Genomic DNA, 26446 nt, shown 5'->3' with positions numbered 1-26446 from the left:
CATCATTTCCAGCGAAATCAGACAAGAAGTGAGATAAAGTGTTACAAGGGGTTGATTTCACTAAAATCATTCGGTTAGCTAATGACAGGGTAATCACACTTTAATGAGGTGTGAACAGCTGCTAAACTGCCCGAAGTAGCTATCCCACTCTATCGGCTTTAAGCGACGCCTTTGTAATTGATGCCTATAGTGTCATTTGCTTGAGATAGACAACTGTCTATGATAAATGGGGATGGTGTAAGTGGTGGGGATATTTATATATAATGGCCCGAAATTTGCTCTTGTAATGAAGGCAAAACTGTCACGCTTGCCATCATTACTGTGTAAAACTGACGCAACTTCTGTCGTCCACACATGCACGGTTAAATGCGGAAATCCAGAAGTTGCTGTTAATGATAACCTGCTCCTTCATAGGGTGCGCTGTTGCTGTCTTTTCAGATGCAATCAACAAAGAATCACTGATTTGACGTGAACTTCAACTTTTTATGCACTATTCTCGCTGTAAAAAACAATGAAAATGTTCAATCAGGTGTTACTGAGATTTTAACGACCTATTAAGTCATAATTACTGCTGAACAACCTCTCTGGCCCTGAAAGACTAATTTTACAAGTGCAGCGTCTCATTCCCTCTGAAGAACATTTTAAAAATGCATGATTATTAAAATAATTAATTTGTATGATTTTTTTTTTTAAATTGATATTTCAGCTTCTCCCTTAAATCCAGTTTTCTGTCCCAATTTTTATTTTGCTTTCTGTACAATAATTTAAATGTGAATTATATTCCATGCTTTCTCCTTTATGCTTTGCTGTCAGTGAGAATTCTTTAATCTGATTGGCTGATCAATCTGCCTGCTCCCTGCCCTGTTGCTGAATGTCACAAATCCCCAATAAATAGCATCAAATTCAAAGTGACATGGGAATAGAGGAAATTTATGCTCTAGAGCCCACTAAATCTTTGTGGGCACCTTTTTTCAAGGTCAGCGGCAAGCACCATCCCTTCACCGCTGACCGCAAAATCTGGGCATTGTGTGTGTCTGTGTTCTTGTGAGTCTGCTCGCTGGTTTATGCTTCTCAATATGACTGGGCATATCTGATTTTCAAAGCAATCTTTTATGATTGTAGGTTTGTATATTTCTATTTAATGTTTGATACAAAAAAGCCCTCTTGCTATGCTTGTATTCTACTTGAAGTACTGTAGCTAAATACTCACAAAGTAGGATAGGCTATTTTGGTTTAAAAGGTAGCCCAAAAACAATTAGTGCTTCCTTTACTGTAAACTAATGTGCGAGGATAGCAGTTTATAGGGCCCAAGTTTCCACATGCACCTAGAACGGCGCAGTCCCAACCTGGACGCCCGTTTTTTCGCGCCACAAAGTGCGCCTAAAAAAAACCCTCGGTATTCCCCACCTCTCTGCAGGTCCTCTGGCCCAAGGCGCAGCCAGCACGAGCTGTGGGGGGGCGGAGCCAGGTCCCTGCGCTGAAAACAGTGCCGGGACCTCTGCACATGCGCGCTACAGTGGGCACGCAAGTGCAGTAGCTCCAGGCGCCGAACTGTGTGGGAGGGGCCCGAAGCACGCAGCCCCTAGCCCTGGCCGAAAGGCCTCACTGGGGCTGCGTGAATAAGGCTCCTCCCACGGCCAGCTCCTGCTTTCCCCCCCCCCCGACCAGACCCGACACCCGCTCCCCACCCCCCCCTGCCTCCGGACCAGACCCGACACCCGCTCTCTTTCCCCCCCCGGCCCCCCGCCTCCGGACCAGACCCGACACCCGCTCCCCCCTGGACCCGACCCGACCCGCGCTCCTGTTCCCGCTCCGCCCTCTTCCCCCCCCACCCGACTGGACCCGACCCGCGCTCCTGTTCCCGCTCCGCCCCCCCCCGACTGGACCCGACCCGACCCACGCTCCTGTTCCCGCTCCGCCCCCCGCCCCTGTTCCCGCTCCGCCCGACTGGACCCGACCCGACCAGATCCGAGCTCCTGTTCCCACTCCCCGACTGGACCCGACCCGAGCTCCTGTTCCCGCCTCCCCGACTGGACCCGACCCGAGCTCCTGTTCCCGCCTCCCCGACTGGACCCGACCCGACCCGCGCTCCTGTTCCCGCTCCGGCCCCCGCCCGACTGGACCCGACCCGACCCGATCTGAGCTCCTGTTCCCACTCCCCGACTGGACCCGACCCGGCCCGAGCTCCTGTTCCCGCCTCCCCGACTGGACCCGACCCGACCCGACCCGCGCTCCTGTTCCCGCTCCCCGCCCCCCCCGACCAGACCCGACCCGACCCGCGCTCCTGTTCCCGCTCACCGCCTCCCCGACTGGACCCGACCCGACCCGCACTCCTGTTCCCGCTCCCCGCCCCCCCGACCCGACCCGACCTGCGCTCCTGTTCCCGCTCACCGCCTCCCCGACTGGACCCGACCCGAGCTCCTGTTCCCGCACCCCGCCTCCCCGACCCGACCCGCGCTCCTGTTCCCGCACCCCGCCTCCCCGACCCGACCCACGCTCCTGTTCCCGCTCCCCGCCCCCCCGACTGGACCCGACCCGACCCGACCCGCGCTCCCGCCCCCCGACCCGACCCGACTCCCGCTCCCGGACTGGATCTGACCTGACCTCCCCCCCCCCTCTCTCACCCCCCCCTCTCTCACCCCCCCCTCCTCTCTCACCCCCCCTTCTCCCCCCCCTCTCTCTCACCCCCCCCTCTCTCTTCCCCTCCCCTCTCTCTCCCTCTCCCTCTTTCCCCCCCCCCCCTCTCTCCCTCTCTTTCCCCACCCCCCCCCCGACCCAAACCGAACCGACCCAACCCAACGCCACCTACCTGTAAATCTGGTGCTGGGGAGGGGCCCTGCCCGAAGTCTTCAGGCCGGCCCGTTCAGCCTTCGGTCCCGAAAGGCCTGCCTGAAGCACTTTCACACAGGTAGGAAGATGGTTTATTTCATCTTTTCTTTGCTTATAAATGTTTATTCAGGTTGGATTTATTTGTATAATATTTGTAGAAGTATAAATAAGGATTTATTGTAGAATTTAATGAGTTCCCTTCCCCCCTCCACCTCGTTCTGGACGCCTAATTTGTAACCTGCGCCTGATTTTTTAATGTGTAGAACAGGTTTTTTCAGTTTGACAAAAATCTTCACTTGCTCCATTCTAACTTAGTTTGGAGTACGTTTTCACTGTGGAAACTTTGAAATCAGGCGTCAGTGGCCGGACACGCCCCCTTTTGAAGAAAAAATTCTGTTCCAAAGTAGAACTGTTCTACCTGACTAGAACTGCAGAAAAAAAAATGTGGAGAATTGCGATTTCTAAGATAGTCCGTTCTCCACCAGTTGCTCCTAAAAATCAGGCGCAAATCATGTGGAAACTTGGGCCCATAGTGTTGTATAATATGCAGCGCAGCAAACATTTGTGCAAAGTCCTTTGAATTTAAGCAAACAACAAAACAATAAATAACCACTATGAATGCATACTGCCGTGAAACTCGATAAATGTTATCATTTGCAGGCCCAACTACTAACAACACAGAAAGAAAGGGACAGTGTATTTCAGCAATGTAAGAAACAAGATGAAGAAATTCAGACACTCCGGCTTTATTACAGGTAAACTGAACCTGTTTATCTTCTTCAATTGATTGGGGGCATCATTAACATTTTTCTTTCATTTTAATTGCTTGCTTTAGGGGCCAATGCAACAAAGCTAGTCAGAGGTATATAAAGAGTTTGTTGCAATCGGTCAATATTATTTTTGAGTCAAATATTATTTCTAAACTACTGCTTGAACAATCAGATTACCATTTCATTTTTAGATTCAGGTCCATATTTATTTTAAATACATATTTCAACAGGCAAATTTAACTGCTGTCCAGAGTAAAATGTTTACATGAATCAGTTACATAAACCTGGCTCTTGTAAAGATCCAATAGTTAGGGGAATATCTGTTCTTATGGTATTGAAAACCTTAAATTTGATAACAACGACAAAGAATAACTTGCATTTATATTGCGTCTTTAACATAGTAAAACAGCCCAAGATGCATTATTATTCAATCACAGGACTCAAAATTTGACACTGAGCCACAGAAAGAGATATTAGGATGGGTGATCAAAAGCTTGGTCAAAGAGATAGGATTTAAGGAACAACGGCAAGGAGGAGAGAGAGGTGGGTAGGTTTAATGAGGAAATTCCAGAACTTAGGGCCTTGGCAGCTGAAGGTATGGCGATTGGTGGGGCGATTGAAATTGGGTATGCACCAGAGTCCAGAATTGGAGGAGTGCAGAGATCTCAAAAGGTTGTTGGCCTTGAGGAGGTTATAGATAGGGAGGGGTGTGGCCATAGAGGGATTTGAACACACGGATGAGAATTTTAAAATTAGGATATGGTCAGCAGAGTTTTGGATGATCTGAAGTTTACAGAGGTTGGAAGGTGAGAGGCTGGACAAGAGAGCATTGGAATAGACACGAGGTAACAAAGGCATTAATGATACAGTCCTGAAGTAAGGAAGAACTTTGAAACAGAAAGAAGGGGTAGGAATGGAGAAGAAAGAGCATAAGGAAGCAATTGTTAAACAAAGTGTTATCATGTAAAAATTCAAATTAAGTTAGCATAAGGACAAGTATACAATTTTTTTTAGTATTTTAAGAAAAATAGGGAAATATTTCATGTTCTGCGGCCTCTTCTCAGTAATCCAATAGTAAAATGTAAGTCAGAGTTTTTATACTCTTCACCTCCTCCTCCAAAGGTTGGCATGACCGAGAAGATAAAATATGAATTATGTTTTTGAAGATTCGTGTAACTATTAGGTTGATGCACTGGTACAGGGTGAGGAAGTAAATACGACTGACGTTAATATTTTTTTATCAGTTTCACAAAAAAAGGACGGAAGAATATTTACACTCTGATATTCAAAAAAAACTGAAATGCAAACCTGGAAACTGCAGAACAACTTACATTTATGAGTTGCAGTTCATATAATGAAACAATCCAAGCTGCTTTACAGGGGGCATGGTGATCATCAAGCAGGAATTAGTGGAAAATCAGGACAGATGGTCATAGGCACAGTCCAAGATGTACATTTTGAAGAGGATTTTCAAATAGAGAAGGAGAAAGCAAGATTAGGCCAATATCTGCAGTGGGTAAACTTCAGATCATCCAAAACTCTGCTGACCATATCTAATTTTAAAATGAGAGTATTATTCTGGTTGCTATCAGTGTTCTTCCAAAGAGGTAGAACAATTGTTTAACAATTGCTTCCTTATGCTCTTTCTTCTCCATTCCTACCCCTTCTTTCTGTTTCAAAGTTCTTCCTTACTTCAGGACTGCATCATTAATGCCTTTGTTACCTCCGGTCTATTCCAATGCTCTCTTGTCCAGCCTCTCCCTTCCAACCTCTAAACTTCAGATCATCCAAAACTCTGCTGACCATATCCTAATTTTAAAATGAGAGTATTATTCTGGTTGCTATCAGTGTTCTTCCAAAGAGGTCATAAGGAGCAGCCAACATGCATTTGGAAATGATGGCCCTGAATTTGCGGCCCCGATAGGCACCTACAAGGTGCGCACGTGCCTGTAGGGGCCCCACAAGTTCAGGGTTTAGGCATGTACTGCGCATGCGCCTCAACCCGGAACTTGAGATCTGTCAAGAATCCTCTTAACAAATCGAAATAAAGGGCCTCCGCGGGCAGAGTTGGGTTCTTTGTCTAAATGCACATAGCATTCGTAACAAAATAGATGAGTTGACGGCACAAATAGATACAAATGGGTATGATCTGATAGTCATTACAGAGACGTCCTTGCAAGGTGACCAGGACTGGGATAATAAATATTTGACAATCCTGAAGGACAGACAGAAAGGAAAAGGAGGTAGGGTAGCTCTGTTGATAAAGGATGGAATCACTGCAATAGTGAGAAATTATATTGGCTCAAATGATCAGGATGTTGAAATTGTTTTGGTGGAGATAGGGAATAATAAGGGGAAAAAGTCACTGATGGGCGTAGTCTATAGGCTCCCTAACAGTATTAACTCTGTTGGTCGGAGTATAAACCAGGAAATAGTGGGGCCTTGTATAAAGGGAACAGCAATAATCATGGGTAAGTTTAACCTCCATATTGATTGGACAAATCAAATTGGTGTGGGTAGCCTTGAGGAAGAGTTCATAGAGTGCATAAAGGACGGGTTCCTTGAGCAGTATGTAATGGAACCAAACAGGCTATCTTGGATCTGGTCCTGTGTAATGAGACATGATTAATAAACCATCAACTAGTGAAGGATCCTCTTGGAATGAGTGATCATAGCATGGTTGAATTTCAAATTCAGATGGAGGGTGAGAAAGTTGGATCTCAAACCAGCGTACTAAGCATAAATAAAGGAGACTACAAAGATGTGAGGGCAGAGTTGGCTAAAGTGGACAGGGGAAATAGATTAAAGTGTAGGATGAACAGTGGTGGACATTTAAGAAGCTATTTCACAACTCTCAAGAAAAATATATTTCAGTGAGGAGGAAAGGGTGTAAAAGAAAATATAGCCATCCGTGGCTAACTAAAGAAATAAAGGACGGTATCCAATTAAAAACAAGGGCACACAAAGTAGCCAAAACTAGTGGGAGGACAGAAGATTGGGAAGCTTTTAAAAGCCAGCAAAGAATGACTAAAAAGATGATTAAGAAAAGGAAGATAGACTATGAAAGTAAACTAGCATGAAATATAAAAACAGAAAGCAAGAGTTTCTATAGGTATATAAAAAGGAAAAGAGTGGCTAAAGTAACTGTTGGTCCCTTAGAGGACGAGACCGGAGAATTAGTAATGGGGAACATGGAGATTGCAGAAACTCTGAACAAATATTTTATATCAGTCTTTATGGTAGAGGACACTAACAATATCCCAATAGTGATGGTGAAGGGGTTATGGGAGGGAGGAATTTTACACAATCACAATCACTAAGGAGGTGGTACTCACTAAGATAATGGGACTAAAGGCGGATAAATCCCCTGGACCTGATGGCTTGCATCCTAAGGTCTTAAGAGAGGTAGCGGCAGGGATAGTGGATGCATTGGTTGTAATTCACCAAAATTCCCTGGATTCTGGGGAGATCCCAGCAGATTGGAAAACTGCAAATGTAACTCCCCTATTTAAAAAAGGAAGCAGACAAAAAGCAGGAAACTATACACGAGTTAGCCAAACATCTGTGGCTGGGAAAATGTTGGAATCCATTATTGAAAAAGCAGTAGCAGGACATTTGGAAAAACATAATTCAGTCAGGCAGAGTCAGCATGGATTTATGAAGGGGAAGTCATATTTGACAAATTTGCTGGAATTCTTTTGAGGATGTAATGATCAGGGTGGATAAAGAGGAACCAGTGGATGTGGTGTATTTGGACTTCCAAAAGGCATTTGACAAGGTACCACATAAAGGGTTACTGCACAAGATAAAAGTTCACGGGGTTGGGGGTAATATATTAGCATGGATAGAGGATTGGCGAACTAACAGAAAACAGAGAGTCGGGATAAATAGTTCATTCTCTGGTTAGCAATCAGTAATTAGTGGGGTGCCGCAGGGATCAGTACTGGGACCCCAACTATTTACAATCTATATTAATGACTTGGAAGAAGGGAACAAGTGTAGTCAAGTTTGCTGATGATACAAAGATGGGAGGAAAAACAATGTGTGGAGGACACACAAGATCTACAAAAGGACATAGACAGGCGAAGTGAGGGGCAAAAATTTGGCAGATGGAGTGTCATGTTGGAAAGTGTGAGGTCATGCACTTTGGCAGAAAAAAATCAAAGAGTAAGTTATTATTTAAATAGAGAAAAATTGCAAAGTGCTGCAGTACAGCGGGACCTGGGGGTCCTTGTGCATGAAACACAAAAGGTTAGTGTTATATATGTGGACTTGTATTTACTCTGTACAGCCATCAGAGGGCTCATCCCCTGGAGTCCCAAGGGATCCCATAATCCCTTGGGAGCACAGGTATTTAAGAGGTTTCACAGGTTGGAGAGGCATTCTGGAGACCTGCAATAAAAGACGAAGGTCAGACAACACTTTGAGTTCACAGTGTTCAGTCTGACTCTTTCTCCATACACAACAACTGGCGATGAGATACAGATGGCGAACCCAAAGATGCAGAGAACAGTGGGCATCCTGGAGAAATTTTCGAAGGAAGATGATTGGGAAACTTTTGTGGGGCGACTCGACCAATACTTTTGGCCAACGTGCTAGATGGGGAAGAGAGTGCTGCCAAACGAAGGGCGATCCTCCTCACCGTCTGTGGGGCACCAACGGATGGCCACATGAAGAATCTGCTCACTCCAGCGAAACCCATGGAGAAATCGTACGACGATTTGTGCACACTGGTCCGAAAGCATTTGAACCCGAAGGAAAGCGTTCTGATGGCAAGGTACCGATTCTACACCTACAACAGGTCTGAAGACCAGGAAGTGGCAAGTTATGTCATCGAGCTAAGACGTCTTGCAGGACATTGCGAATTTGAAGAACATTTGGAGCACATGCTCAGAGATTTTTTTGTACTTGGCATTGGCCACGAAACCATATTTCACAAACTTTTAACTGTAGAGACCCCAACCTTGAGTAAGGCCATAGCTTTAGCCCAGGCGTACATTGCCACCAATGACAATACGAAGCAAATCTCTCAGCACACAATTGCTGCTACAAGTACTGTGAACAAAGTGATGTTGTTTTCGAATCGTAACGTGCAGGGCAGGTCACACATACCTGCAGCTACACATCCGCAGATGTCTGAGTCCACCATCAAGGGTGATGAATGCAAGGCCATTAACACCTTGTTGGCGCTGCTGGGATGATCATCGTTTCCATTCATGCCGATTCAAAGAGTATGTTTGTAAGGGCTGTGGAACAATGGGACACCTCCAATGAGTGTGCAGGTGAGCTTGCAAAGCCTGTTAAACCTACAAACCACCATGTTGCAGAGGAGAACAGATCCACGGAGGATCACGTCGAACCAGAGCCTCGGATCGAGGAGGCAGAGGTACATGGGGTGCACACATTCACCACGAAGTGTTCCCCGATAATGCTGAATGTTGAACGAAATGGACTCCCAGTGTCAATGGAGCTGGACACGGGCACGAGCCAGTTCATCATGGGCAAAAAGAGCTTTGAAAGGTTGTGGTGCAACAAGGCCTCAAGGCCAGTCTTAGTTCGCACGAAACTAAGAACTTACACAAAAGGACCGATTCCTGTAATCAGCAGTGCTACCGTAAAGGTCTCCTACGATGGAGCGGTGCACAAGCTACCACTCTGGGTGGTATCGGGCGATGGTCCCACGCTGCTCAGCAGGAGCTGGCTGGGAAAGATATGCTGGAACTGGGACGACGTCCAAACGCTATCGCCCGCTGACGACACTTCATGTGCCCAGGTCTTAAACAAATTTCTTTCGCTGTTCGAACCAGGCATCTGGAAATTCCAAGGAGCAAAAGTGCAGATCCACCTAATTCCAGGGGCGGACCCATCCATCACAAGGCGAGAGCAGCACCGTACATGATGAGAGAAAGGGTATAGATCGAGCTGGACCGGCTGCAACGAGAGGGCATCATTTCACCGATCGAGTTCAGCGAGTGGGCCAGTCCTATTGTCCCTGTCCTCAAGGCAGACGGCACCGTCAGAATCTGTAGCGATTACAAAGTAACGATTGGACCAATAACCACTACCAAAGACCGACGAGCTCTTTGCAACGCTGGCGGGAGGAAAGACGTTCACAAAGTTGGATCTGACTTCAGCCTACATGATGCAGGAACTGGAGGAATCATCGAAGGCCCTCACCTGCATCAACATGCACAAAGGTCTTTTTGTTTATAACAGATGCCCGTTTGCAATCCGATCAGCGGCAGCGATATTCCAGAGAAACATGGAAAGATTACTGATGTCGGTCCCGCACACCATGGTCTTCCAGGACGACATCTTGGTCACAGGTCGGAAACAGTCGAGCACCTGCAGAACCTGGAGGAGGTTCTTAGTCGACTCAACCGCGTGGGGCTCAGGTTAAAACGCTCGAAGTGCGCTTTCCTGGCGCCTGAAGTGGAGTTCTTGCGACGGACGGCATCAGGCCCACCAACGCGAAGACGGAGGCAATCGAGAACGCACCGAGGCCACAGAACGTGACGGAGCTGTGGTCGTTTCTGGGATTCTTGAACTACTTTGGTAACTTCTTACCGGGTCTCAGCACACTGCTAGAACCACTACATGTCTTACTACGAAAAAGTGGTGAATGGTTTTGGGGCAAAAGCCAAGAAAATGCCTTTGTAAAAGCAAGAAAATTGTTATGCTCAAAAAAAAATTGCTTGTGTTGTATGATCCATGTAAGCGTTTGGTTCTAGCATGTGATGTGTCATCACATGGCGTCGGGTATGTATTGCAACAAGCTAATGATTTCGGGAAACTACAACTAATTGCTTATGCATCCAGGAGTCTGTCTAAGGCTGAGAGAGCCGACAGCATTATTGAAAAAGAAGCATTAGCGTGTGTCTATAGGGTAAAGAAAATGCATCACTATCTGTTTGGGCTAAAATTCGAATTGGAAACTGACCATAAGCCACTTATATCCCTGTTTTCCGTGAGTAAAGGGATAAATGCCAACGCATCGGCCCCCATCCAGAGATGGTCGCTCACGTCCGCATACAACTACGCCATCCGCCACAGGCCAGGCACAGAAAACTGCGCCAATGCTCTCAGTTGGCTGCCATTGCCCACCACTGGGGTGGAAATGGTGCAGCCCGCAGATCTAGCCATGGTTATGGAAGTATTTGAGAGTGAGCAATCACCCGTCACTGCCCTGCAGATCAAAACCTGGACAAGCCTTATTATCTCTAGTCAAAAACTGTGTGCTTCACGGGAGCTGGTCCAGTGTCCCAGTGGAAATGCAGTAAGAGATAAAGCCGTTCCCACAACGCAAAGATGAAATGTCTATACAGGCAGACTGCCTTCTGTGGGGCAATCAAGTAGTGGTCCCCAAGAAGGGCAGAGATACCTTTATCAATGACCTCCACAGTGCCCACCCAGGCATCGTAATGATGAAAGCGATAGCCAGATCCCACGTGTGGTGGCCTGGTATCGATGCGGACTTAGATTCCTGCATTCACAGATGTAATACATGCTCGCAGTTAAGCAGTGTACCCAGGGAGGCGCCGCTGAGTTTATGGTCTTGGCCCTCCAAACCGTGGTCTAGGGTACATGTCGACTATGCAGGCCCGTTCTTGGGTAAAATGTTCCTTGTGGTTGTAGACGGGTACTCCAAGTGGATTGAATGTGAGATAATGTTGGCTCCCATGTCCGCTGCTACTATTGAAAGCCTGCAGGCCATGTTTGCCACTCACTGCTTACCCGATGTCTTAGTGAGCAACAACGGGCCATGTTTTACCAGTGCTGAGTTCAACAAATTCATGACCCGTAACGGGATCAAACATGTACATCTGCCCCGTTTAAACTAGCGTCCAATGGTCAGGCAGAGAGAGCAGTGCAAACCATCAAGCAAGGCTTGAAGAGGGTAACTGAAGGCTCACTGCAGACTCGCCTATCCCGAGTCCTGCTTAGCTACCGCACAAAACCCCATTCACTCACTGGGATCCCACCTGCTGAACTGCTCATGAAAAGAGCACTTAAGACAAGGCTCTCGTTAGTTCACCCTGATCAAATGAACAGGTAGAGAGCAGGCGGCTTCAGAAAATGCATACCATGATAGCGCAAATGTGTCATGCGAGATTGAAATCAATGATCCTATATTTGTATTAAATTATGGACAAGGTCCCAAGTGGCTTTCCGGCACTATCGTGGCCAAAGAGGGGAGCAGGGTGTTTCAGGTCAAACTTTCAAATGGACTCATTCACTGGAAACATTTGGACCAAATCAAACTCAGATTCACGGACTATCCTGAGCAACCCACCTTGGACCCTACCTTTTTTGATCCCCCATCATACACACCAGTGGCAACCGGCACCACGGTTGACCACGAAGCAGAACCCATCATCCACAGCAGCCTTGCAGGGCCCAACACACCAGGCAGCCCAGCAACACAGGCTTTCACACCGAGACGATCAACCAGGGCAAGAAGGGCCCCAGATCGACTCACATTGTAAATACTTACAGTCTTGACTTTGGGGGGGCGTGGGGGAGTGTTGTTATATATGTGGACTTGTATTTACTGTGTACAGCCACCAGAGGGCTCATCCCCTGGAGTCCCAAGGGATCCCATAATCCCTTGGAGCACAGGTATTTAAGGAGGCTTCACAGGTTGGAGAGGCACTCTGGAGACCTGCAATAAAAGACTAAGGTCACACAACACTTTGAGCTCACAGTGTTCAGTCTGACTCTTTCTTCATACACAACAGTTAGTATGCAGGTACAGCAAGTGATCAGGAAGGCCAGTGGAATCTTGGCCTTTATTGCAATGGGGATGGAGTATAAAAGCAGGGAAGTCTTGCTACAGTTGTACAGGGTATTGGTGAGGCCACACCTGGAATGCTGCGTACAGTTTTGGTTTCCATATTTAAGAAAGGATATACTTGCTTTGGAGGCAGTTCAGAGAAGGTTCACTCAGTTGATTCCGGAGATGAGGGGGTTGACTTATGAGGAAAGGTTGAGTTGGTTGGGCCTCTACTCATTGGAATTCAGAAGAATGAGAGGTGATCGTATCGAAATGTATCAGATTATGAGGGGGGTTGACAAGATGGATGCAGAGAGGATGTTTCCACTGATAGGGGAGACTCGAACTAGGGCGCATAATCTTAGAATAAGGGGCTGCCCATTTAAAGCTGAGATGAGGAGGTATTTCTTCTCTCAAGGGTTGTAAATCTGTGCAATTTGCTGCCTCAGAGAGCTGTGGAAGCTGGGTCATTGAATAAATTTAAGACAGAGATAGACAGTTTCTTAACCGATAAGGGAATAAGGGGTTATGGGAAGCAGGCAGGGAAGTGGACCTGAGTCCATGATCAGATCAGCTATGATCATATTAAATGGCAGAGTAGGCTCGAGGGGCCGTATGGCCTACTCCTGCTCCTATTTCTTCTGCTCTTATGTTTATCTGCCCAGCGAGTGCCCTTGAAATTCTTACGACTGATAAAAGCAGCCGTACCAGCGTAAGACTTTTAAAGGACAGACAAATAAATTTTTTTCAATAATTTAAACATTTAAAAAGGTGAGGAATGAGGTAAGTTTATTTTTAAATCTTTAAAATATGCAAATTTATTTTTCAAAAATTATTTTTTTGTTTCAAATAATTAATTGAATTCCATTTTGATTCATTTTAAATGTGATGTTTTAAAAAAAATTATTTTAAGTGTGTAATTTTTGAGGTATTCCCATTCATACTTATGGTGATTCCGTCTATATGGAACTCCACACAAGTATGAATGGGAATACCCCTACTTTGATTGCTTGTGCCGGCCCACGTGATCCCAGGGACGCCTATGTCCCTGGGATATTTGGGCCTTTGCGCAGGCCTTCGCGTAGAGGCAAATAACTGCACATCTCTGAACCTTCTAGACCACCAGGTAAGTTCGTAGAAATTTTTCAAGTCAGAGGCATCCGCCCGCAGGAAGATTCCGACCACAATTTCTGCACCAATAAGTTATGTCTCATTAATCTAACTGAACTTTTTGAGGAGTTAGCAAACATAGTGGATCAGGACTAGCCAGTGAATATAATTTCCTTTGATTTTCAGCAGGTAATTGCTGTAAGATGTTCGAGGAAAGTATATACGACACAGAAACAGGCCATTCGGCCCAACCACTCCATTTATGATCCACTCGAGCCTCCTCCCATCTTTCCTCATCTAAGTCTATCAGTATAACCCTCTATTCCCTTCACCCTCATATGCTTGTCTACCTCCCCTTACATGCATCTATACTATTCGCTTCAACCACTCCCTGTGGTAACGAGTTCCACATTCTCACCACTCTTTGGGTAAAGAAGTTTCTTCTGAATCCCATATTGGATTTCTTGGTGACTATCTTGTATTGTTGGCTTATAGTTATGTTCTTTCCCAGAAGTGAGAACATTCTCTCTATATCCACTATCAAGATCTTTCATAATTTTAAAGACCTCTATTAGGTCACCCATCAGCCTATTTCAGCCTGTTCATCCTTTCCTGATATGTATAGCCTCGCATTTCTAGTATCATCCTTGTAAATCTACTTTGCACCCTCTCCAGTGCCTCTATATTCTTTTTATAATATGGCGACCAGAATTGTATGCAGTACTCTAAGTGTCGTCTGACCAAGGTTTGATAAAGGTTTCAATTCTTTCCTTCTAATATAAACCCTCGTGATTGGGTTGCTTTTTTTATGGCCTTGCTAACTTGTCTCTCAACTTCTAGTGATTTGTGTATTTGTACTCTTGAGATCCCTTTGTTTTTCTACCCCACCTAGACTCGAACCCTCCAAGTATTAAGTGACCTCCCCATTCTTCCTACCAAAATGTAATACATCACATTTGTCTGCGTTGAACTTTATTTGCCAATTATATGCCCATTCTGCAAGTTTATTAATGTCCTCCTGTAATTTGTTGTAGTCCTCCGAATATCCACCCCCCCCCCCCCCCCCCCACCCCCAATTTGGTATCATCTGCAAATTTAGAAATTGTATTTTTGATTCCAAGGTCTAAATCATTAATATAATTCCATGGTCTAAATCGTTAATATAACTGGTTGCAGCACTGATCCTTGTGGAACACCACTACCCACCTTCTGCCACTGTGAATAGTTACCTTTTACTGCTACTCTCTGCTTTCTAAGAACATAAGAAATAGGCCAAATGGCCTTATCCTGCTCCACCATTCAATAAGATCATGACTGATCTGATCATGGACTCAGTTCCACTTCCCTGCCTGCTCCCCACAACCCTTTAATCCCTTGTCGCTCAAAAATCTGTCTATCTCCGCCTTGAATATATTCAATGACCCAGCCTCCACTGCAATCTGGGGCAGAGATTTCCATAGATTTACAACCCTCAGAGAAGAAATTTCTCCTCATCTCAGTTTTAAATGGGCAGTCCTTTATTCTGAGACTATGTCCCCTAGTTTTAGTTTCCTCTATGAGTGGAAAAATATCCTTTCTCCATCCACTTTATCGAGCCCCCTCATTATCTTGTATGTTTCGATAAGATCATCCCTCATTCTTCTGAACTCCCAATGTGTATGGGCCCAACCTACTCAACCTATCTTCATAAGTCAATCCCCTCATCTCTGGAATCAACCTAGTGAACCTTCTCTGAACAGCTTCTAATGCAAGTATATCCTTCCTTAAATATAGAGACCAAAACTGTACGCAGTACTCTAGGTGTGGCCTTACTAATACTCTGTACAGTTGTAGCAGGTCTTCTCTGCCTTTATACTCTATCCCACTTGCAATAAAGGCCAACATTCCATTTGCCTTCCTGATTACCTGCTGTACCTGCATACTAACTTTTTGTGTTTCATGCACAAGGACCCCAGGTCCCTCTGTATTGCAACACTTTGCAATTTTTCTCCATTTAAATTGTAATTTGCTTTTCTATTTTTTCTGCCAAAGTGGATAACCTCACATTTTCCCACATTAAACTCCATCCACCAGGTTTCTGCCCACTTACTTAGCCTGTCTATATCCCTTTGCAGATTTTTTGTGTCCTCCTCACAATTTGCTTTCCCACCCATCTTTGTATCATCAGCAAACTTGGCTACATTACACTCGGTCCCTTCATCCAAATCATTAATACAGATTGTAAATAGTTGAGGACCCAGCACCGATCCCTGCAGCACCCCAGAGTCACTGTTTGGAAAATGAACCATTTATCCCGGCTCTCTGTTTTCTGTTGGTTAGCCAATCCTCTATACATGCTAATATATTACCCCAACCACATGTACTTTTATCTTGTGCAGTAACCTTTTATGTGGCACCTTATCGAATGCCTTCTGGAAATCCAAATACACCATGTCCACTGGTTCCCCCTTATTCACCCTGCTCGTTACATCCTCAAAGAACTCTAGCAAATTTGTCAAACATGATTTCCTTTTCATAAAACCATGCTGACTCTGCTTGATTGAATTATGCTTTTCCAAATGTCCCGCTGCTGCTTCCTTAATAATGGATTCCAGTATTTTCCCAATTACAGATATTAGGCTAACTGGTCTATAGTTTCCTGCTTTTTGTGTGCCTCCTTTTTTAAATAGGGACGTTACATTTGCGACTTTCCAATCTGCTGGGACCATCCCAGAATCCAGGGAATTTTGGTAGATTACAATGCATCCACTTTCTCTACAGCCACCTCTTTTAAGACCCTAGGATGTAAGCCATCATGTCCAGGGGACTTGCCTGCCCTTAGTCCCATTGTTTTACTGAGTACTACTTCATGAGTAATAGTGATTGTATTAAGTTTCTCCCTCCCTATAGCCCCTTGATTATCCACTATTGGGATGTTTTTAGTGTCTTCTACTGTGAAGACCGATACAAAATATCTGTTCAATGTCTCTGCTATTTCCCTGTTCTCCATTATTAATTCCCCAGTCTCATTCTCTAGGGGACCAACATTTACTTTAGCCACTCTTTTCCTTTTTATGTACCTGTAGAAACTTTTACTATCTGTTTTTATATTTCGTGCGCGTTTATTCTTTCAATCCATCTTCCCTCTCCATCACTTTATTAATCATTCTTTGCTGGCTTTTAAAAGTTTCCCAATCCCCTGGCCTCCCACTGGTTTTGGCCACATTGTATGCCCTTGTTTTCAATTTGATGCTCCCCCTTATTTCGTTAGTTAGCCACGGATGGTTATCCCTTCACTTACATTCTTTCCTTCTCATTGGGATATATTTATGTTGAGAGTTATGAAATATCTCCTTAAATGTCTGCCACTGCTCATCAACCGTCCCATACTTAATCTATTTTCCCAGTCCACTTTAGCCAACTCTGCCCTCATACCTTTGTAGTCTCCTTTATTTAAGCTTAGGACCCTGGTTTGAGACCCAACTTTCTCACCCTCCAACTGAATTTGAAATTCAACCATGCTATGATCACTCTTTCCAAGAGGATCCTTTGTAGGAGATCATTTATTAATCTTGTCTCAATACACAATACCAGATCTAAGCTAGAAACGTCGAAACATAGAAAATAGGTGCAGTAGTAGACCATTCGGCCCTTCGAGCCTGCAACACTATTCAATATGATCATGGCTGATCATGCAACTTCAGTATCCCATTCCTGCTTTCTCTCCATACCCCTTGTTCTCTTTAGCCGTAAGGGTCACATTTAACTCCCTTTTGAATATATCTAACAAACTGGCCTCAACAACCTACTGTAGTAGAGAATTCCACAGGTTCACAATTCTCTGAGTGGTGAAGTTTCTCCTCATCTCAGTCCTAAATGGCTTACCCCTTATCCTTAGACTGTGACCCCTGGTTCTGGACTTCCCCAATATCGGGAACATTTTTCCTGCATCTAACCTGTCCAATCCCGTCAGAATTTTATGTGTTTCTATGAGATCCCCTCTCATTCTTCTAAATTCCAGTGATTATAAGCCTAGTCGATCCAGTCTTTCTTCATATGTCAGTTCTGCCATCCCGGGAATCAGTCTGGCGAACCTTCGCTGCACTCCCTCAATGGTAAGAATGCCCTTCCTCAGATTAGGAGACCAAAACTGTACACAATATTCAAGGTGTGACCTCACCAAGGCCCTGTACAACTGCAGTAAGATCTCCCTGCTCCTATACTCAAATCCTCTCGCTATGGAGCCAATGTGCCATTTGCCGCCTTCACCGCCTGCTGTACCTGCATGTCAACTTTCAATGACTGATTTACCATGACACCCAGGTTTTGTTGCACCTCACCTTTTCCTAATCTGTCACCATTCAGATAATATTCTGCCTTCCTGTTTTTGCCACCAAAAGTGGATAACCTCACATTTATCTACATAATACTGCATCTGCCATGCATTTGCCCACTCACCTAACCTGTCCAAGTCACCCTACAGCCTCTTAGCATCCTCCTCACAGCTCACACTGCCACCCAGTTTAGTGTCATCTGCAAACTTGGAGATATTACATTCAATTCCTTCGTCTAAATCATTAATGTATATTGTAAATAGCTGGGGTCCCAGCACTGAACCTTGCGGTACCCACTAGTCACTGCCTGCCATTCTGAAAAGGACCCGTTTATTCCTACTCTTTGCTTCCTGTCTGCCAACCAGTTCTCTATCCACATCAATACATTACCCCCCCAATACCATGTGCTTTAATTTTGCACACTAATCTCTTGTGTGGGACCTTGTCAAAAGCCTTTTGAAAGTCCAAATACACCACATCCACTGGTTCTCCCTTGTCCACTCTACTAGTTACATCCTCAAAGAATTCTAGAAGATTTGTCAAGCATGATTTCCCTTTCAGAAATCCATGCTGACTTGCACCGATCCTGTCACTGCTTTCCAAATGCGTTGCTATTACATCTTTAATAATTGATTCCAACATTTTCCCCACTACCGATGTCAGGCTAACTGGTCTATAATTCTGTTTTCTCTCTCCCTTCTTTTTTAAAAAGTGGGGTTACATTAGCTACTCTCCAATCCATAGGAACTGATCCAGAGTCTATAGAATGTTGGAAAATGACCACCAATGCATCCACTATTTCTAGGGCCACTTCCTTAAATACTCTGGGATGCAAACTATCAGGCCCTAGGGATTTATCGGCCTTCAATCCCATCAATTTCACTAACACAATTTCCTGACTAGTAAGGATTTCCTTCAGTTCCTCCCTCTCGCTGGACCCTCGGTCCCCTATTATTTTCAGGAGGTTATTCGTGTCTTCCTAGAGAGCAGGCCATCCTTGACTGGGTGTTGTGTAATGAGAGAGGATTATTTAGCACTCTGGTCGTGCGAGGCCCCTTGGGGAAGAGTGACCATAATATGGTAGAATTCTTCATTTAAGATGGAGAGTGACACAGTTAATTCAGAGACTAGGGTCCTGAACTTAAAGAAAGGTAACTTCAATGGTACGAGGCGTGAATTGGCTAGGATAGACTGGCGAATTATACTTAAAGGGCTGACGGTGGATAGGCAATGGCAGACATTTAAAGATCACATGAATGAACTACAACAGTTGTACATCCCTGTCTGGCATAAAAATAAAAAGGGGATCGTGGCTCACCGTGGCTAACAAGGGAAATTAGGGATAGTGTTAAATCCAATGAAGAGGCATATAAATTGGCAAACCTGCTTCCTAGTTGAATCTGCAGCGTACCGTTCAAGGAAACTATCCCGTATACACTCTATGAACTCTTCCTCAAGGCTGCCCTGGCCAATTTGCTTTGTGCAATCAATATGAAGGTTAAAATCGCCCATGATTATTGCCGTTCCTTTTTTACAAGTCTTGAAGTCAGCTACCTAGCCATTCTGCTGCTTGTCCCCTGACCACGCATTCTCTGACCATGTTCTTCAGTCTATTATGGGGTACCTTATTGAAGGCCTTTTGAAAATCTAGATAAATTACATTTACTGCATTAGCATTGTCTACTCTCTTTGTTACCTCTTCAAAAAAATTCAGAGGTTGGTCAAGCAAGACTTTACCTTTTGAAATCCAGGCTGACTATTCATTACTATATTTTTGGTTTCTAGATTTTCTTCTACTTTCTCCTTTAGTCGGTATTCCATTATTTTTTCCTACCACTGATGTTAAGCTGACTGGTCTATGATTCCCTGACTGGTCTATAATTCCAGTCAGGGAATTAAAAGCTTATAACAACAACAACCACTTGTATTTATATAGCGCTTTTAATGTAGTGAAACGTCCCAATGCACTTTACAGGAATGTTATAAGACAAAGAATTTGACACCGAGCCACATAAGTAGAAATTAGCAAGGACGCTTGGTCAAAGAGGTAGGTTTTAAGGAGTCTCTTGAAGGAGGAAAGAGAGGTGAAGAGGTTTAGGCAGGAAGTTCCAGAGCTTGGGGCCTAGGCAACAGAAGGCCACTAATGGTTGTGCGATTATAATCAGGGATGCTCAAGAGGGCAGGATTAGAGGAGCGCAGACATCTCCAGCGTTTGGTGGGGGTGGGGGAGAGGTTATGGGGCTGGAGGAGATTACAGTGATGGGGAGGGGCGAGGTCGTGGAGGCATTTGAAAATAAGGATGAGAATTTTGAAATCGAGGCATTGCTGAACTGGAAGCCAACATAGGTCAGCGAGCACAGAGTGATGGGTGAGCAGGACTTGTTGCGAGTTAGGACACGCACTGCCAAGTTTTGGAACGCCTGTAGTTTACATAGAGTAGAATATGGGAGGCCAGCCTGAAGTGCATTGGAATAGTCAAGTCTCGAGGTAACAAAGGCATGGATGAGGAGGGCTTCAGCAGCGGATGAGCTGAGGCAAGGGCGGAGACGGGCGATATTGCGGAGGTGAAAATAGGCGGTCTTAGTTATGCTGAGGATATGTGGTCAAAAGATCATTTCAGGGTCAAATATGACTCAAAGGTTGCAACCAGTGTAGTTCAGCCTTGGACAGAAGTTGGGAAGAGGAATGAAGTCACTGGCTAGGGATCAGAGTTTGTGGCGGGGACCAAAAACCATATTCAATTTGAGAAAATTTCTGCTCATTTAGAACTGGATGTCGGACAAGTAGTCTGATAATTTAGAGACCTTGGAGGGGGCGAGAGAAATGGTATTGAGGTTGAGTTTGGTGTTATCAGCGTACATGTGGAAACTGACACTCTGTTTTCAGATGATGTCGCCAAACGGCAACATGTAGGTGAAAAAGAGGAGGGGATCAAGGATAGATTTTTGAGGGACACCAGAGGTAACGATGCAAGGGCGGGAAGAGAAATTGTTGCAGGTGATTCGCTGGCGATGGTTAGAGAGGTAAAGTGGAACTAGGCAAATGCAGTCCCACCCAGCTGGACGACGGTGGAGAGGCGTTGGTGAAGGATAGAGTGGTCAACCATGTCAAAGGCTGCAGACAAATCAATAAGGACGAGGAGGGATAGTTTGCCTTTGTCACAGTCACAAAGGATGGCATTTGTGACTTTGCTGAGAGCTGTTTCGGGACTGTGGCAGGAGCAGAATCCGGATTGGAGGGATTCAAAAATAGAATTGTGGGAAAGATGGGCATGGATTAGGGAGGCGACAACACGTTGAAGGACTTTGGACAGGAAAGGAAAGTTGGAGATGGGGTGGCAGCTTGCAAGAATGGAGGGGCCGAGGGTTGGTTTATTGAGGAGAGGGGTGATGATAGCAGATTTGAGGGAGAGTGGGACAGTACCTGAGGAGAAAGAACCGTTAACAATGTCAGCTAACATGGGAGCCAGAAAAGAAAGTTGGGTGGTCAGCCATTTGGTGGGAATAGGGTCAAGGGAGCAGGAAGTGGGTCTCATGGATAGGATGAGCTCAGAAAGGTCATGAGGGGATATCGGAGAGAAGCTGGAGAAAGAAGTTAGGTCAGAGCTTAGGTATAAATGGCAGTCTAGCTGGAGGTGACGACAAATGGAAAAAGCTCTGTCAACTTCCATGGAGGTAGGTGGTACTTCTAGTTATTTTATTAAGTTTACTGATCATCCCAAGTGATACTGCTAAGTATCAAATATTAGGGAAATAAATGGCATTCAATAAAGTTAGCACCACTTAAGCAAATGGTCCAAGTTAAGGGCAGTTGGATTTTAATGCTCATACATCTGTCCCATGTAAAAAAAAAAAATCATCTTTCTATGTGCTTCCTGTGACACTGGCCCATGGGTTTATCTGTTGTTTACCTAGGTATTGGGCAGGTGAAGACACACCACTTCGTAGACAATGGGCTCAATTTTCCCCAGTGCCGTTTTTTTTGCGCACTGCAAGAGTTACGCCCGTTTTTTTTGGCCACAACTGCTTCAAAAAAAAAACTTGCAAGTTTCCCCGTTCTATTTTTTGAAACTGGTGCCACGCAGCCTGTCCATTAGCTTCGGGTGGGGGTGGAACCTAATGTCTGCGCCAAAAAACGATGCCACCCCCTTCTGTGCACGCGCGGGGAAAAAAGGATGTTTTTGACGTGACTGCTATGGGCGCGCATGCCCAGTACAGCTCCCGGTCTGCATTCAGACATTTTTAAAGAGCCAGCTGTGTGTGACACCTTTAATTTTCATTGGAAAAATCGGAGCTGCAATACAAGATGCAACACGGCTCAAGGACCAAGAATTTCTTACAGGATGCAGTGGAGGTACTGGTTACTGTAATTGAGACCAGATGGCACGAGCTGGACACCAGCAGAGGTCACAAAGTTTCACAAAAAGAAATGAAGAAACGCTGGAACCAACTTGCAGAAGATTACTGTGCAATGGTGACCACCCCGCAGTCTGGAGGCAAGTGCAATAAGAAGTGGCAGGACCTTGGTCAAGTAGTTAGTGTAAGTAATATTTTTATTTATTCACTGAAACTGCAATTGTAAATGTGACCATCTGTATATTTCCCACCCAGCAGAAAGACACCCTCTCTAAAAAGTTATATTTTCAGTTTTGCAGAGGAAGGTGGCATACAACAAAAGGGAAAGAACTCATACAGGAGGAGGTCCGGCAAATCTGCACCCACTGACACGCTTGGAAGAAAGGGTCGCTGCTTTGATGGATCCTGCCTGGAGAAACGCAACCACCACTGCACAACCTGGGCCCACACTCGAGGGAAAGGGTAAGTCCTGCAAATTTCACAGTCTGGCTTTGTTAAATGTTAAGTACTACACGGGCTAGCCATGCTTCAGTCCATGAGGATGTCTCCGTCAGCTACGCTTCGGTTGATGCAATGTGCTATCATTCATCGTGGTCTTTTAAATGAGCCTGCTGCCTGCGCTCTGTGAGTCTACTCATACCACCCTGCCCCCTCCTCTGCTGCTAACCATTTGTCTGTTCTGTTAAATTTTGCAGAACTTGAGGCCAACCCTGACTAGGCTGAAGCCGAAGCAGAAGAAGATTCAGACGTGGACAAGCCTGAAGAGGACATCTTCCAATCCCACCTTCCAGACCAAGAGCATGAGGGGGAGGGGCAGGGGGAGGCGATGGATGAGCTACTGGCCCAAGGCTTGAGCAATCCTCCGCCGTCGTGCTCCGGGTTCGGATAGTTGCAGTCCTCCTCCTCCTCATCATCATCATCCGCTGCATCCTACTCATCATCAGCCACTCTCACCTCAGGTGGGTCTTCTACTACCAGCTGCTGCTGCCTCATGATGGCTAAGTTATGCAGCATGCAGCACACAACAGTGAACTGACCGACAATCTCAGGGGAGTATTGCAAGTAGCCTCCGGAATGGTCCAGGCATCGGAAACGCTGTTTCAAGATCCCAATGGTCCTCTCTATTATGCTGCGTGTCACAATGTGCAACATATTGTATTCCCAGTCAGCTTCCATCCGGGATACGCGTTGGGGCGCATGAGCCAGATGGCGAGGCCGTATCCTTTGTCTCCCAGTAGCCAGTTCTGCCCTTCCGGCTGCTGCCGAAACATGGCAGATATAACGCTCTCACGTAGGATGAACACATCATTGATGCTCCCTGGGTATCTTGCATCAACTGAAATGATGCATGGCATGTCACACACGAGCTGCACATTAACGGAGTGGAAGCCTTTTCTGTTCCTGTACATCTCGGAATCCTCCAAGGGTGCTCGCAAGGTGACATGCGTACAATCAATGCAGCACTCTACCTTTGGGAAGCCAGCAATCCTGTAGAAGCCCGCACATTGCCTGGGTGGTCTTGGGGAACTTTATGTAGTCCTTCCTCCGGGCACATAGTGCAGCAGTCACCTGTCGAATGCAGATATGTGTTGCATGTTGAGAAATGGTGTACTCATCCCCAGTTGTGGCTTGGAATGATCCAGATGCATAGAATGAATGCTAATTATGATTCAATGTGATTTTTTAAAAATTCATTCATGGGATGTGGGCATCACTGACAAGGCCAGCATTTATTGCTGTCTTTGAATTATTGCTCTTTATTGAATTGTGCTTCCTACCACATCCTCTTTCTATCAAAAAAATAACAGCAACCTATAACCAAGACTTGTGACAGCCAGAAAAACCTAAGTATTTAAGTAATTATTCATCTAGCCTCTAATTTATATATTTTACGATATAATAACTTCAAAGGGTGGAACAGAAAGAGAGTTTCAAATAATGAGTTGCAAAAAGGAATATGTAAATAACTTGCAAGGGATATGAAAGCTAACAGTAAAGGTTTTTATAAATATATTTGAGAAAGAGAGTGGTAAAGGGGAATGTAGATCCATTAAAAACAGATGCTGTACAAGTAACACTACAATGAACAATAAGGCAGACTTGTTAAATTCATATTTTGTATCCATATTCACAATGAAGGAAGAGGACAAAATAGCAGCATATTCACCAAGTTCCTCTCCTTGACTTATTTTTAGGTAGAACGGTACCACGTCTCAGGAAAGATATATTTGCCTTTAAGGGGTACAGCACAGATTCACCAGACCTATGAGATAGAATTTACAGCATAGAAACAGGCCATTTGGCCCAACTGGCATGTGCTGGTGTTTATGATCGACCAGTGAAGTTTAAATTATGGGGACAGGTTGCATAAACTTAGTTTATATTCTCTTGAGTTTAGGTGGTTGATCTAATCGAGCTGTTTAAAATGATGAAGGGATTTGATAGAGGAGGTACAGAAAAACTATTTTCCTCTTGTTGGGGAATCCAGAACAAGAGGGCGCAACCTTAAGGATAGAGCTAAACCATTTAGGAGTGAAATCAGGAACACTTTTTCACACAAGGGGTGGTGACAATTGTAATGTAGACACACGTGAGTATGCTTACAGGTTGGTTGAGTTGTGAGTGGTGAGTTTTGGATGACCTCAAGTTTACGTAGGGTAGAATGTGGGCAGCCAGCCAGGAGTGCATTGGAGTAGTCAAGTCAAGAGGTAACAAAGCCATGGATGAAGGTTTCAGCAGCAGATGAGCTGAGGCATGGGCAGAGAAGGACAATGTTATGGAGGTGGAAATAGGCGGATTTAGTTATGCCGTGCATATGTGGCCGGAAGCTCATTTCAGGGTCAAATATGACACCTAGGTTGCGAACAGTCTGGTTCAGCCTCACACACATGCTCGGGAGAGGGATGGAGTCAGTGGTAGGGAACGCAGTTTGTGGCGTGGACTAAAGACTAGGGGCTAGATTTTCCATTATTTTTGCATGCATAACGCCCACTTAACATCCATTTTACCGCTGAAATAAGGTATAATGCCCATATATCGCCCATTTAGCCACAAAATGGAAACTGATGCCCATTTTCCGGACACTTCTCACTGAGCGATACTTTCCCCATGTGCGTAAGGCCGAGAGAAAATAATACTGCCCGGCCATTTTTATGGGGAATCATCAGAATGGGTGAAACCAACAGCCATAATATCGCCCAGAGTTACTTTCCGCATGTAATTAACGCCGAGATTCAATAATACCAACCGCCCACTTTTTTTTGTCGTAAAGATCACATTTGCCAAAACTAATGCCCAGGAGATCGCCCAGCGTCACTTTCACCACCTTGCACACATCTCGCCCACAATATCGCTCGCCCAAAACACCACAAAAGTGGAACTGTTCTGAACGAATCACAGCGGTGTGGGCGCCATTTTTCAAATCGCATGTCGCTTCATTCAAAAGGCTGCTTCAACTTCGGGGGAGTTTGGATTGACTCTGGAGTTCTTCTTAGGTGAAGTGACCATCTCAACAGACATATTTTCAGACTCTGCACTATTGGGGTTTACTGTAGGTGTATTTTAGTGAGGAAATTATTGCTTCTGATCATTCGCTATTATACTTTCATTGCAATGAGGCCAACCATTTCTCAGCCTGCATCAATTAATACGCAGATGCTGCAGATGGCTCAATGTGTAATGCACATCATTATGTGCCCAATTTAAGATGTGCCAGAATGAGGAGAAGGTCCAGACCATACACATCCCGCACTTACAGGGATAAGAAGTGTTACTTCGACGTGTCCGAGCACACCTGCCTTCAGAGACTGCGCTTCTCCAAGGTGGTGATCAATGAAATATGTGAGCTCATCAGGCCACATATGCAGCCTGCCATCAGGACATAAATGTCGGTCGAGTACAAGGTCACCGCGGCACTGTCTTTCTACGCGTCCAGTTCCTTTCAGACTTCTGTGGTCGAGATTTCCCCTCTGTCTCACCATGCCACACATCGCTGCATTAGACAGGTCACCGAGGTCCTATACATGCGTAAGAAGGACTTTGTCAGCTTCCCCATGACCACGGAGGCTCAGACTGACAGGGTTGGAGCATTCTACCACATTGCTAAGTTCCCCAGGGTGCAGGGAGCAATACAGTGCACTCACATCGCCATGCTCAGGACCCAGAACTTTTTCGTAACAGAAAAGGATTTCACTCCCTGAAGGTCCAACTAGTTGTCGACCACAACCAGATCATAATGGCAGTGAATGCCAAATGTCCGGGCACCTTCGATGAGGCTCACATCCTGCATGAGAGCGC

At 45.2% G+C, this 26446-nt stretch overlaps 1 protein-coding gene across 7 annotated transcripts in view; it reads left to right on the top strand.

The window, feature by feature from the left end:
- mipol1 (mirror-image polydactyly 1) overlaps positions 1–26446 on the top strand; it is a 442941-nt gene that overhangs the window by 313576 nt on the left and 102919 nt on the right. For 6 of the 7 annotated variants that reach the window (XM_070879088.1, XM_070879089.1, XM_070879087.1 and 3 more), the window contains one exon: positions 3490–3584. The exons of the other annotated variant lie outside the window; for it this stretch is intronic. In XM_070879088.1, coding sequence (XP_070735189.1) covers positions 3490–3584 — 95 coding nt within the window. The remainder of the gene's footprint in view (positions 1–3489; positions 3585–26446) is intronic. 7 annotated transcript variants of the gene reach the window in all.

Source organism: Pristiophorus japonicus, chromosome 4 (assembly GCF_044704955.1).
Source record: "Pristiophorus japonicus isolate sPriJap1 chromosome 4, sPriJap1.hap1, whole genome shotgun sequence".
Classification (NCBI taxonomy): Eukaryota; Metazoa; Chordata; class Chondrichthyes; family Pristiophoridae; genus Pristiophorus; species Pristiophorus japonicus.
The sequence above is the reverse complement of the archived record's forward strand: the minus strand, read 5'-3'. Positions and strand labels throughout refer to the sequence as shown.